This window comes from Phragmites australis, chromosome 18, assembly GCF_958298935.1.
Source record: "Phragmites australis chromosome 18, lpPhrAust1.1, whole genome shotgun sequence".
Taxonomy (NCBI): Eukaryota; Viridiplantae; Streptophyta; class Magnoliopsida; order Poales; family Poaceae; genus Phragmites; species Phragmites australis.
In genome coordinates this window covers 5,912,631-5,925,564 of record NC_084938.1, presented here as the reverse complement: position 1 = coordinate 5,925,564, position 12,934 = coordinate 5,912,631, and the positions used below count along the sequence as shown (strand labels likewise).

Genomic DNA, 12,934 nt, shown 5'->3' with positions numbered 1-12,934 from the left:
GCAGGATGATGTTCACGCAAGCACACTACCCTCATCTTCCAATCATGGTATTCTCCAAGCTGAGTGTATTACTAACCGCTGCATTGAGTTCAACCCTCAAGAGGTTAGGGGAACATTTCCTAGTCTGAGCACTAATTCGTGGCGTGAACAAGAGATGCCTCAAGAAAGTTCTGATGGTGTAGATGTGCAGTCAATTCCATTGCTGACTCCAAACCAAGTTACAAACAGGCAAGAATCACACAAGCTTTCCAGTGGAGAGAACAATTGAGAGCAGTTAGATTTTGGGAATCACAGAAAGAATATTGCAGTGCGTGGCAGGCACAAGAAGGGTTTGATGTGTTCTTCAAATGAAGCAGAACAACCTTGAGCCCCATCTGCTTCCTGCCATTGCTTTGCTGCCTCAATGCCAGTTGTCACAACCACTTTTGTGCCTACTGGCACCTTGCCTTCTGCACTTGAAGGTGACTATCACTCAATGATGCCTGACGACCATCGCCTGTTGTTCCCTCCCAGGTACCTCTCTATGTATTTTTTTGCTTGACAAGAGGTCAAATATACTGTGTACTCAGTGTTCATGAAGCGGCAATGCATAATGCTACATAAAATTGCAGGTTTCCGAGTCTCTATGTGAAAAATAAAATATTCGATCAGTTCAAATTAGATTATTTTAAGAAGTTTCGTGGCAATAAGATAGGGGAGCAGGAGGCCCGAAGCAAGTATTTATCCCAGGAGGAGTACATGCAGGTATTGTTTTGTTGATATTCATATAGGGTTTTACTCCATATATAGCATTTTGATGTGGATGTGATAATTCAAATGCAGGTCATGCCCTCCTGGACGAAAAATTGTACTGATTCATGGTAGAGCCTTTCTCGGAAATGGTCGTCTGAGACTTGGAAGAAGAGGCCAATGGAATCAAGAAAGAGAAGAAATATGAACAGGCAGCCAAGCCACCGGCAGGGAAGCAGTTCTCTGCTTCGCCTGTGCCAGAAAAAAGCAAATCTCCTAAACATCTCTTGTGTCTTTTAATTCATTAACGATATTATCCTGAAGTTTATCTTCTTTTTTGTGGTAATCCTGAAGCTTATAGTAAACGTTGGGACCGTGAATCTCTAAAACAGCTTCCTTATAGGCCTCCTGTAGATAGACAATTGACACATTAATGACAGAGCGAGTGCTTATACTCCAAAAGATAATGGGAAAAACAACTGATATAATTACTAGTCTCTGTAATGCAAGGTCGTTGCAGAGGCTACCAGGGTTGCTTGAGTCCTTGCTTCTGTGACCATACAAAAAGCCCTCGCTGAAGATAGAGGAGAGCCGGCGTGCCTGTGACGAGGAGATGAAGCAACAGATGCGGCAGGAGTTAAAAGGAGCAGGTCGCAGCAGCTATACAGTCGACCAACGAGTACTGCCTGTCGTATCTCCAGGTTTATTCAGATGAACCGCTCTACCGTCTGCTTGAATATACTGCATTAGACTTGTTGATACTTGTAGTCGTATGACTGAAACCTTTCTTCTAACAGAATTACACCCAGCAGAGCGGAGCCAACATTTCGCCGCCGCTTTTCCCGGCGTTTCATCGTGCTTCCCAAGCTGTTTGAATTTTGCACCTGTTGTGTATATGGAAGCACAAGGGTTTACAAGACTTTTTTCCTTTTTTCGTGTTTAAGGGTACATCTGATTCAGCCTCTGCACAGCGTGGAACACCGGACGGGCATGGTGTCAGTGGGAGCGGCAGTGAGCCTGGAGAGGATAGTCAGGATTTCAATTTAGTTTTACAATTTTTTTCGTTTACCGGCGAAAAGATTGAAATTTTATTGAAATTTCAGTCATACTTCGTCCGTTGCTCGGTAGGTTCCATATGTTAGTGAAAAAAATTCGAAATTAAATATTTCGTTTCCCTATAAAATATTTGAAATTTGTGAAATTTTAATCCTAGCGCTACCGATGATGAATGGTAATTGCGAGCTGCCGGTATAAATTCTAGTGACGTTGTTTCTGTATGTGGTTGTGTAGGAGTTGCAGCGGATGCAAACATGAATTCAGAACGATAGCAGCCTGGAAGTTTGTATTTGGAGCACGGAAATTTTTGTCGGAATCTTGTACTACCATTCGTGAGTTTTTCTTTTCTTTTCCTTTTTAGAAAAGAGAAATCCATTTTACAACCTTAAACTATTGCTTGTCTAAAAATCGACTTTGAACTATAGAACCAGGCATTTGACATTCACGTGGGGTTGGTTTTTATAAGAGTATATCTATTTGTCTATCTCCTCTTATAATTACTAATAGCTACGCACGTGAATTAATAATATTATAATAAAAGCCAAAAATTTGTAAGTACACATGTAACACACGTGTCTTTAAAAAAATATCAAAGATAGCATGTGCCGTGCACGTTTCTCGATAGATCTCATGTAAAATATGACATTTTATTGATTAAAAAATGAATATTATCCAACTAAGAAAAGAGATTGGTACTTAGATTTTTTTTTCTTCAGTTTAGAGGGTCTTTGATATGCAAAGAGTTACATTACTACATGATACCGATTATTTTTTGCCCCCAAAATTCGATGTTCGAGCTATTCATCTTGGATCTGACAACTCTCGTGCTTTCTTCCGTCTCGATCTTTCCTTTTTTGCTTATGCCCAACACTCCACCACCGTTGTCCGACGTCTCTCCATCGCACCCTCACTCCGTGCCGCCTGACTTCTATCGTCTTTGGAAGCTCCCGCCATCAAGCCTTGGTCATGATGCCCTCACCCCAACACTGCCCAATCGGCGGTCCTACGTCTGACGGTATCCCCGCCACCCTACCTTGGCCTTCCTCACCGCCAATACAATACACTTAGCTTTCATGTCAAAATCATCAGTTATCATGCTTATACAATATATAGAAAGGGTATTATGTGCCGATGAAATTTAGTGCACATGTCCATGATATTGGCACAATGCACTTGCAATAAGTCCTCTCTGATTGCTTCATAAGCAAGGCCATATTTTTGTGCTTTTGCCCAACTACAGAAAGTCATGGTAACTTTCATGTGCTGATGTGCAAACAAATTTTCCTGATTGTTCAGCACGAGGAAATGCACTACATATGAAGTATGAGAATATGTGATAATTACTTGAAAATAAGATTTATTAGGCTATGAGGATGCACTGCATCTGATCTTCTTAAAATAAGGATGCACTATATCGGATCTGTAACATCCCAGTTTTTGCCAAAATTTGAATTTCAAAAATCTTTGCAAAAGAAATCAAATCAAAACCTTTTCTCTTTTCCCTCTCTCCTTGGGCTCTTTTTGATCCACCTTCCCCTTTGGCCCACTTCCCAGCCGGCCCATCTTCTTTCACCAGCCCAGTTTCCCCCCCGGCCTTCTTTCCTCTTCTCCTGGCCCGCTCTCATCCTCTCTGTTCTCCCTCACGCAGCAGCCCAACCCGGCAGACCCCCCTTCTTCCTTCTTCTGCTCCTACCACTCGCACACGCACTTGCGCATGCACGACGCACTGAGCCACCAGCCACCAGCCACCAGCCTCGCCGCCGAGCCAAATGCCGCCCGCCAACCACCAACCACCTGTATTTATCACCGCCGCACTGTGCCCTAGCCGAAGTCGCCGGTTCACACCACCATTCACCGCTCTCCTCTCCCACTGCCATCGCACTCGGCGACCACAACCGAGAAAACCGTCGGCATGAACACGCGCGTCATTGCCTTGACTGCTGAGCATGACTTCTCCCACCGCACACCTGTGAAGTCCAACCCGCTACACCGCCGGCACCTTATCGTTGTTGACGAACACGCATGCCGAGCCACTCACACATGCACTACTACCGGACCCCACCGCCGGCTCTACCGCTCCTCCGCCCGCCTATAAAAGCCAGCCACTCGTCCCGCTGCTCCTCACCGCCGCTCGCTAAGCGCATCAAGGCAAGCATCTCTCTCTCTCTCCCTCTCTCTCTCTCTCTCTCTCTCTCTCTCTCTCTCTCTCTCTCGGTGTCTTCCCCCTTTCGACAACCACCACCGTCGATCCACTGTCCAGAGCTGCCACCGGCCAATTGGACCTCGTGGCAAGCTTCATCACACCATCCTCCACCTCCCTGGCCCTTCTCCCTGGCCTCTTCCCCTCTGGCCCCGAGCTAGCGTCATGCCGCCATGGCCGTCGAGCTCTCTCTTCGTCACCGGCCACCATCAAAGCATCACCGACCAAGCCAAGCACCAACGTGCATTCCCCATGCCACCTACGTACACCCAGTGCCCAGAAACCCTGCTCCAAGTCACTCTCCACGAGTTTGCCCCGTTAGCGAGAAACCGTCTCTGCTCCGGTCGCCTCTCGCTGACGATGTGTTCCCCACCAGCTCCGTCACCTCTTGCCGATCACCGTAGTACTCCTCCCGGACCCATCGGAGGCTTGGAGCCGCCGACAGCGAGTTTCCCGGTGAGCTCCCGCCGCGGCAGCCTCGCACCGCCGCTCCCACGCCGCCCGGCCGTAGCGTCGTTTCCCGCCGTCGCTCGCTGTCTCTCCCTCCTCTCTGTGTGTAATCCGACGGGTGGGCCCGGCTGTAACGCTATCCCCACCGGCCGTCACCCCCCACCCGGGGCAAGTTGGGCTGCCTCGGCCCAACAGTAGCCCAACGGCACATCACGTAGCCCAGTATAGCCTAAATGAACAGTACCTAAGCACAGTAGCTTTTCCTAATTTCCTGAAAATCTGGTTTTTCAAAGAATATTCCCCCCTTTTCATTTTCCCGAATTAAACTCCTGACCAACTTCCGAAGCCAGTATCTTCTCTATTTCGTCTCCGATTTCAACGATACTTCCGCCAAAATTCATGTAAATTCAAGCTCTATCTATTCATACCAATTTCCTATTTATTCAAATTTATTTATATTTTGTTTGTATTTATTTGTGTTGTTTGTGTGCCGCGCTTTAGAAACCGAAGCATTCGAGGAGGAGCTGGGAACGCAAAGCTTCGAGCAAGGCCCCCTTGAGGACTTCAATGAAGGCAAGTCTCAATCCGTTTCCCTTTGATCATATTTAACCCAGTTTTATCACCACATCCCGTAGCAGCCATTTTCCACCGATTAATTGCATGCTGTATTACTTATTGGCATAATTTAAACTGTTGAGCTAGTTATGTCCTATTGTAGATTAGCCGGCCTGCTTGTGAATACCCTGATTACAATCTTGGTAACCCTAGGATTTTCATCTCGTCTATTGTAATTATGCTAAGACGATTACCTTGTTGCTAGTATGCTTAGGATGGTAATCACTACTGTTACTTCATGCTTAAACAAGAATAGTTTTGCGAACTGTGTAAAACTTGGTGATTGGTGTTGAGTGAGTTGTGGGATGGGATAACTTGTCGAATGATGATAACAAATGAGAACCGTTAGAACTGGGGCAAATCAAGGTTCCATTAGGGATGCCTTGAGAGTTGAAGTGCTACCTGCGTGACAGGCTTCGTAAGGAGTGTTGCATGTGTGGCAGGTTTTATGTGGAGATATTTGCCCTGGTTCGCATACGGACCGAGTTGATGTGACATCCTACCTAGTCTTCACAGTACAGCCACATGACCCTGTATGGGCAGGACTTAGCCAAAACCCCACCAGCTAGTCTACTATCGTCTGGAGGCAGGTGTGCAATAGGAAACCATGGAGCAGGTGCAGGTGGTGCAGGCTTGGCGACCTGGTTGGAGGCCTAGTTAAAGGTCATGAACCCCTGATTAGCTCCTGTAGGCGGCTAGTGTGATGATGCTATGGTGGGTAATGGTTTTGTTGGGTCGCACTGCCACAACGGTGGTATGTTACCAAACTCAGCTTATGGGTAAAGTGTACCGCTTTGCAGAGGTTAGACTATTTGAATAGCCGTGTCCACGGTCATGGACGAACTATGGTTCGATCACAGCAACTAGCATGGGTTGTGTGCGTTCCTTGGAATGTGAGTGGGCAAGGAGTGCCCGTTTTTGGAAGATAGGTCCAGCCGTGTGTCGTGGGTTGTCGTGGACGAGGTGTCCAGCAACATTAAAACTTGGGCCCTGGTGACTTTCCACCATGGTCAAAACCCCCTTCATTCACTAATGATGATATGTTGATTTCATAAAACTTTCTTAATGAAAAATAAATCATGCATGTGTAAACTTAGCCTTTCTGCAAAGTTAACCATACAGCTCTATCCTTGTTGATATCATATGCTTGTATATTTACCCCTGCCGTAGGGCAAGGGTTGAGGCTTGCTGAGTACTCTTGTACTCACCCTTGCTCATGCTTTCAGAGGACGATCCGGACTTCACCGAAGCAGACGGTGAGGCTGACGAATTGGTCTCAGTTGCACCCGCACCCGAGTTGCCTGTGGAGTGGCGTGATCTCCATGTCATTCCTGTTGTGCTATCTGATAACGTGGATCTTGTTGATCGCTTGAATCCTTTATGTATTTCTGGGATGGTGGGTCGTAATCAACACTCCCCGCGTGTATGACTAAGATATAATCTGTTGTAAGACTCTTATTTATTAGCGACTGATCTAGGGACTGGTATAATAACAGTTTTAAGCACCGGGGATAACCCGGGGTGCTTCAGGATCTTCTAAAAACAAGGATGCACTACATTAGCCAAGTATATGGGACAATGGCTATTTCTCAGGCAAATGATTTTGTGCCTCAAAATCATTCGATTTCCTCACCGTTTGATACAAATCAATAGATCATATCCCGTTCTTCATGCACCCTGTCGATTTATTAGAAACTACAGAAATAGTGTTGCTAGTAGGAAGATTAGAGAGGGAGTGGTTATCGAGGTGACCAAAGTGTTGGTGCCAAATGGTGGGGGATGGTGTGGCGAAGGCGTGATGAGTGGAGGCAGGGTGCGTGAAGAACGGATACAAGTCGCTAGGGGTATTGCACCTGAGAATCAGGTTCCTGGTGCGGAAATCCTTCATAGAAAGGCTAAACGGGTCAAACTCGATAGATCAATAATTATCAATGGTAAATTTTTGAACAAAAATAAGATTAGTAATAAGGTTGTGATCTGAGGCCATGATGGGGAAGATGGAACCATCACCAATGACCACATGTGATTTGGATGAAGGAGGAGGTGTGATGTAGGACACATGTGAAGAAGCATCTGAGTCCATGTACCATGGCCCTAGCTGCTGAAGGGACATGACGTTCATGGCCTGGATGAGGGAGGCCTGGTCCAAAGACGGTGTAGAGGCAGTTTGAGCGTTGTACGCACCTGGCGCATCGAAGGCAAACTGGGTGCCCGATGCCTAGGGGCATGAACGGAGGATGCCCTGCCTAGAGTAGGTGCCTGACCACATAGGGGGCATGACGTCCCAGGGCCATAGGAAGGAGGCGCCACCGCCACACGGATCGTAGCCATTGCCATCGTTGTTGCCGCTGCCACCGCGATGGTGGTTCTTTCCCTTGTTCTTTTTGCCACTGTTGCCACCAGGCCATGAGAGTTGGAATTCCAGTTGTCGGCACCATAGCCAGTTGCATGGTCAGAGACGCCAGCATTGGCGGGCTCGGTGTCGTGGGCGACCACCAAGGCCATGGAGGAGCATAGAGCCGTGACCTTGAAGTGGGCTTCCTCGATGAGGGAGCGCGCCTCAAGAAACAAGAGGAAGTAAGTCTTGGTCTTGATGATGGTGGTGATGTTACGGAACTACTCATTCAGAATGCTCAACAGGGTGAGGATGAGGTTGTCCTTGGAGACCTTCTGGTCGATGTCAGCGAGGGCATCAATGTAGGACTTTAGATACTGAAGGCAAGGTTTGACCGGTCACCTTGAGCTAAGTTATGGAAATCAGCCTCAAGTGAGAGCACATGCACCATCTTGTTGTCGTGGAACAGACTCTCCAAATTGGTCCAAGCAGCACAGACGGTGGTGTTGGGGTGATGACGATGATGAGGATCTCCTCGGAGATAGACGATAGAGGAGGGAGAGGACATCATAGTCTGTCGCCAGCTAGGTTTCGTCGCCACCCTCTAGCTTGGAGGAGGTGCCATCAAGATGGCCCTGTGCACTGAACTTGCCAATGAGAACAAGGAAGAGTTCGCACCAGCAGGTGTAGCTCAATAGATGAAGCTCAAGGGAGAAGAGGATGTGCGTACACGCATTAATGTTGGAGAGAGCGGAACTGGTGGGGTTAGCGGCCATGCTTGCAGATGTGTGCGCAACAGATGTGCGCGCAACAACGGCAGTAGTGGGACATGCTCAAGGGGTTGTCGGCCGAACAGATGGGGGATCGGGTTAGATTGATGCCATCGAAGAGTAGGAATTTGAGAGATTACTCGGCTTGATTATTCTTTGAGGGCTCGAAGGTTTATACAGTACATACATACATACATGTGTTTAGACTAAGAGTTAGAGTCTATCTCTAAGAGTCAGAGTTTATCTCTAAAAACAATAGATGTTAATCTCTAACTAAACCTCAGCCGGTTAGCAACAGATAGCAACAGCCGAAAGATATTATCTGATCTGTTCATCTGGCTGTTGTTGGGCTGTTGCCGGGCGGGCAACAGTCCCACCACGTCACGCGTAACAGTCAGGAGTCGGTTGGGTGTCTGGGCTAGCTGGTTGGCGTAGGCAGGCGGGACATATTCCAACAGAAAATGCCAAACCACAATGCTAATCAAAGCATAATAATCACCCTCATGACATGAATTTAGTGATGTATTGAACATGGAGGATTTCGTAAGGGCAAATGCCAATACAGAACTAAAATATCCTTGAGTCAACGAGAATTTTAGTTAGTTTGCAATGAAGGAAAGATCAATATCAATGCAACGAATCTATTTGAATACTAACCCATGAAATGGGAAGAATCCTTGCCTGGTTTCTCTTTGTACATCTGTATTATGTATCTATTACATATAAATGCAGTACAAGTGTATAAATAAAGGAACAATATTCAATTTACAGAAATTCATATAAACTCAGAAATATGTCATCCAACATTTATAACAAGATTTACGCGAAAGAATTAAAGTACAAAAATCTCGAAACATGCAGACATAATTTCCACTCAAGATGAAATAGGATATTACGGTACCAAATACTTGTTTTGTGCAAAAGAATGAAACGGTAGAAAATGTGACTTCACAATTTAGTGAATTCATTCAACGCATGAATGAATTAAGATATTTTCATCTTCTGTTATTTTCTTTCTTGTCCCAGTTCACTCATCCACTGCAGGGCTCTATACCAAAACAGCATCCTTGAAGGCCTCCTTCAAATACTCAACATCAGGATCACTGAGACCTCTGCAACCTACTATTGCGAATCGGAATTCCTTAAGAGAATAGAGATGCTCTATACTAAACTTAACACATCTTAAATCTCCTCTGTAAGCATGGAACTTTAACTCAAACTTTTCAAGCTTGGACATGGCACCCTGACTGATAAGAATTGGCATGATCCTACAATTGATGAATAGCTCCTTGAGACAAGGAAATCCATATCTCTGAAAAACGATACCTTGTCTGGATGGTTCTTTCAAGGTGAGGCGAAATCTAACGAGCCTAGGTAATTTTTCAAGTGTTTCTAGGTCTTCACCGACCACTGCAATAGTTAGATCCAGATCAGTGAGGTGAGTGAGTGATGCAATCCACACTGGCACTGTTTGGAAACCATGCTCACCTCTTATTCGCAGACTTTGAAGAAGAACAGGAGGTGGAGCAATAAAAAGCTGGATGTCTAAGAATAAACCCATAGAGTAACCCAACAAATTTAAATGCAGTGATTGGAGCTTGCACTTGCCGAGGTTGCTGATTACCCAAGGCAAACTAGCATCCCGCCTCCCATTATCATGTGACCTTCTCTCTGTTGGATGTAAGTAGGACATGTCAAGTTTTCTCAAACTGGTTAACCTAACTAACTCCTTCACAGCTTCCTTAGACTTCTTGCTGGCAGCCCTGATGCATAATGTCTGTAGAGACCCCATATTTCCAACCCCTTGCGGCAGTTCAGCTCCCCCGGCAAGCAAATGTACCAGCCTCTTCAACCGAGTAATTTCCACTGGCAACTCTCTTATGTTTGTTTGTGTCAAGTCCAAGGTCTCCAGGCATTTCATTTCACCAATTTTCCAGGGTAATTTGCTGATCCATGTGCTCTTAAGACTCAGGTATTTCAACATGAACAAATCACCAATGTTCATCAGGTGCCTACTGTCTACGCCCTCGCAGCATTCAAAATCCAACGTCCTCAGGAATCTACACTCTGGAATAGAAGGAATGTTATCAATGTGGCCATAAATTGTCAAGGATCGAGCATGAGACATATTGAAACTTGACAAATCCAGACCATCTGCTGCAGTGGTGCAGTCTAGAGATAGTCGACGAACATTACACCATTGTCTGGATGCACTGCAGCGATTATCACCTATAAGTGTGACAAAGTTCTCTTCAAATGACTGCATTGAGATCAGTTCAAACATCACATCATGAATTCTGCATGCATGTACTTCACCAAAACAATCAACATCCACAGCCTGGATCATGCTTCTTTCTATTAGCTCACTGAAGTAGCTTTCAGCTACTTCCTGCAAGCTCATACCAGGTTTTTCAGCTATAAATCCTTCAGCTATCCATCGCCGTGTCAAGCGTTCCCTTTGGATTTTGCGATCCTCAGGAAATGCACTAAGATACAGTAGGCAGACCTTGAGATGTTGAGGAAGATCATCATAACCAAGCTTTAGAGCTTGCTTCAAACTACGTAGATTATCATTGCTATCAATCTCAGACCCTAAAGACTTGTGTACTTTCTCCCACTTGGTTGCTTGTGGCTGTGTCGCAGCCAAAAGGCTTGATATGCATACTATGGCTAGTGGCAAACCAGAACATTTTTTCAGGATTTTCAGCGACACTTCTTCCAAATCGTGAGGGTAATTGTCCTCAGAGCCGAAAATTCGACCAAGAAACAACGTCCTTGCATCATGGTCCTTCAGAGATTCTACCCTGTGCACGAAGTGACCAGGATGATACCTTGAACAGCATGCATCAGCAACAGACTCGTTTCTTGTAGTTGTGATAATGATGCAATCAAGATTGTTCTCAGGTAAAACATGGCTAATATCTTCCCATGCTGATATTTCCCATAAGTCGTCAATGATGATCAAGTACCTAGAAAGAAATTTCGTTATAACATCACTTTGATTAGAGAAGCAACAAAAAAAAAACTATGCGGATCAACAATTAGAAGTTTAAAACATTAAGGGGTACTCATGTGCAAGTGCGACCGTATCGATAGGAACATGCAACCCAATGATCAATAGGAACATCTTCACACAAATTTCAATGAAAATGCTTATAGATTAAAACCATTTTAAGAATGCTCTAATCCTGCAAATGACTTGAAGTACCAGATTTTCAGATCTATGCAGTGGCAAGAGCTTGTAGCAAACTTCACAGCTCATTGGAACTACTAGTGAGAATCATTAGGCAGAAGATACAGAAGATGTTTTGCTTCTAACTTTGTCCAATTTATTTCGAGTCCAGTTACAACTCCATGTTGTTGTACAAGTATAGTTTGAACCCAACTTTCCCAGACGATCAATGTTTTATGGTAACTCAGCGAAGCCAGTAAATCGTAGAGCATCCCTGGTCCTTACTGATGAGTGAAGAATTCACTTAAAACGATACAGCTAGAGTTGGCACGGTGAATCACCTCTTGTCCTGCAGGTTCTCTCTTAGCTTGCCCACGAGCTGGCGGACCTCCAATGTCTCAACACCGGCCATGGCCGGATCCGAGCAAGTAGTCATCATGACCTGCTGTAGTATGTCCTTGAGAACCCTTCTGACGTCAAATTTCCTGGACACAGTGACGAATGCTCGGCACTGGAACCTGCTCCCGAGGCTGAGGTACAGAGCCATGGCCATGGTGGTCTTGCCAACTCCAGCGAATCCAACCATGGAGGCCACGCGACGGCGGCCAGATGCATCCTTCGTCCCGGCATCCATAAGCTTACCAATGATATCTTCACGTGGGCCGTCTAAGCCCACCATATTGGACTGATTGGCCAGCTCGGCATACACCGTGGGCGGCAACCGGAGAGAAGAGCTGGAAGCGTCCGAAGGCGGCAAGATGGCATAGTCATACCTCTTGCGCCGCTCGCTCACCTCGAGCGCCCGGGCTCGGAGGCTGCGCGCTTGCTCGGCGATCTGGCGGCGAGCCATGAGCGTGGAGACGAAGTATGCGACCTTGGCAGGGGTCGACGCCGGCGCTGGCCCAACCCGATGTGTGAAGTCGTCGACGGCGTCTTCGAAATCGTACGCGAGCTCCTGCACCTCTCTCGCCCAGTCCTTGACCAGGGCAGTGGTGGTCTGGCACCTCGCGTAGTCCAAGAGGAAGGCTTCCATGCGCTGCAGCTCGGACTGGAGGAAGTCGATGTCGCCACGCACGCCGGCCTGGAGCGCATACTCGTCGCCAAGAAGCCCTCTGAGCTTCTCGGCGAGGGCGCCCAAGACGCCCTCCGAGACGCTCGCCAGCACCTCCATGTGCGATGCCGGTGATGATGGATCCCCTTCTACGCCATGGCTGAGAGTGGACAACTCTTCGTTGCAATTGTGCCTGTATTGTTCCAATTTTGGGGTACTGAATATTAAGCGATGGCCAGTTTGATACGTTCGTGTGAATGTCTGGCCAGAGGACAGCTTTGCGTACGTTGACTTTGAAGCAGCCGTTGGTCATTGGGCCAGTTTGACACGTTAGTGTGCAGTGGCGGAGCCAGGAATTCAACCTAGTGGGGCCGGCGGGCAAAACACATCAACGTATTGCTATAGGGACTATCATACTTAAGTGTGGAGGTTGACTATATATTCCACCATTTTTTCACTACTTATGTAATGCACTAAGAATTAGTAACATAGAAGTTTACAATTCTATTACATAAAAGCAGAAAAATGGCAAAAAATGGTTAGAAGATGAACTAAC

At 46.3% G+C, this 12,934-nt stretch overlaps 1 protein-coding gene and 1 long non-coding RNA gene across 3 annotated transcripts; one reads left to right on the top strand and one right to left on the bottom strand.

Annotated features, from left to right (window-relative positions):
• The first annotated feature begins 412 nt into the window (after window positions 1-412).
• Window positions 413-1,898, top strand: LOC133899293 (uncharacterized). The gene is made up of 4 exons (XR_009906343.1): window positions 413-513; window positions 612-744; window positions 823-1,430; window positions 1,527-1,898. It is a non-coding gene; the product is annotated as an uncharacterized LOC133899293 (long non-coding RNA).
• A 7,103-nt stretch (window positions 1,899-9,001) lies between these two features.
• On the bottom strand, window positions 9,002-12,636 carry LOC133899643 (disease resistance protein Pik-2-like). 2 transcript variants are annotated; one of them, XM_062340671.1, is made up of 3 exons: window positions 11,669-12,636; window positions 9,644-11,124; window positions 9,002-9,565 (listed from the first exon to the last, which is right to left on the bottom strand). In XM_062340671.1, exons 1-3 carry the CDS (start codon window positions 12,496-12,498, stop codon window positions 9,204-9,206), a joined length of 2,673 nt encoding a protein of 890 aa, XP_062196655.1. In that variant the 5' UTR covers window positions 12,499-12,636; the 3' UTR covers window positions 9,002-9,203. The 2 variants fall into 2 exon arrangements, with proteins under 2 accessions (XP_062196655.1, XP_062196654.1); XM_062340670.1 differs by having other exon boundaries at window positions 9,002-11,124.
• Window positions 12,637-12,934: the final 298 nt, after the last annotated feature.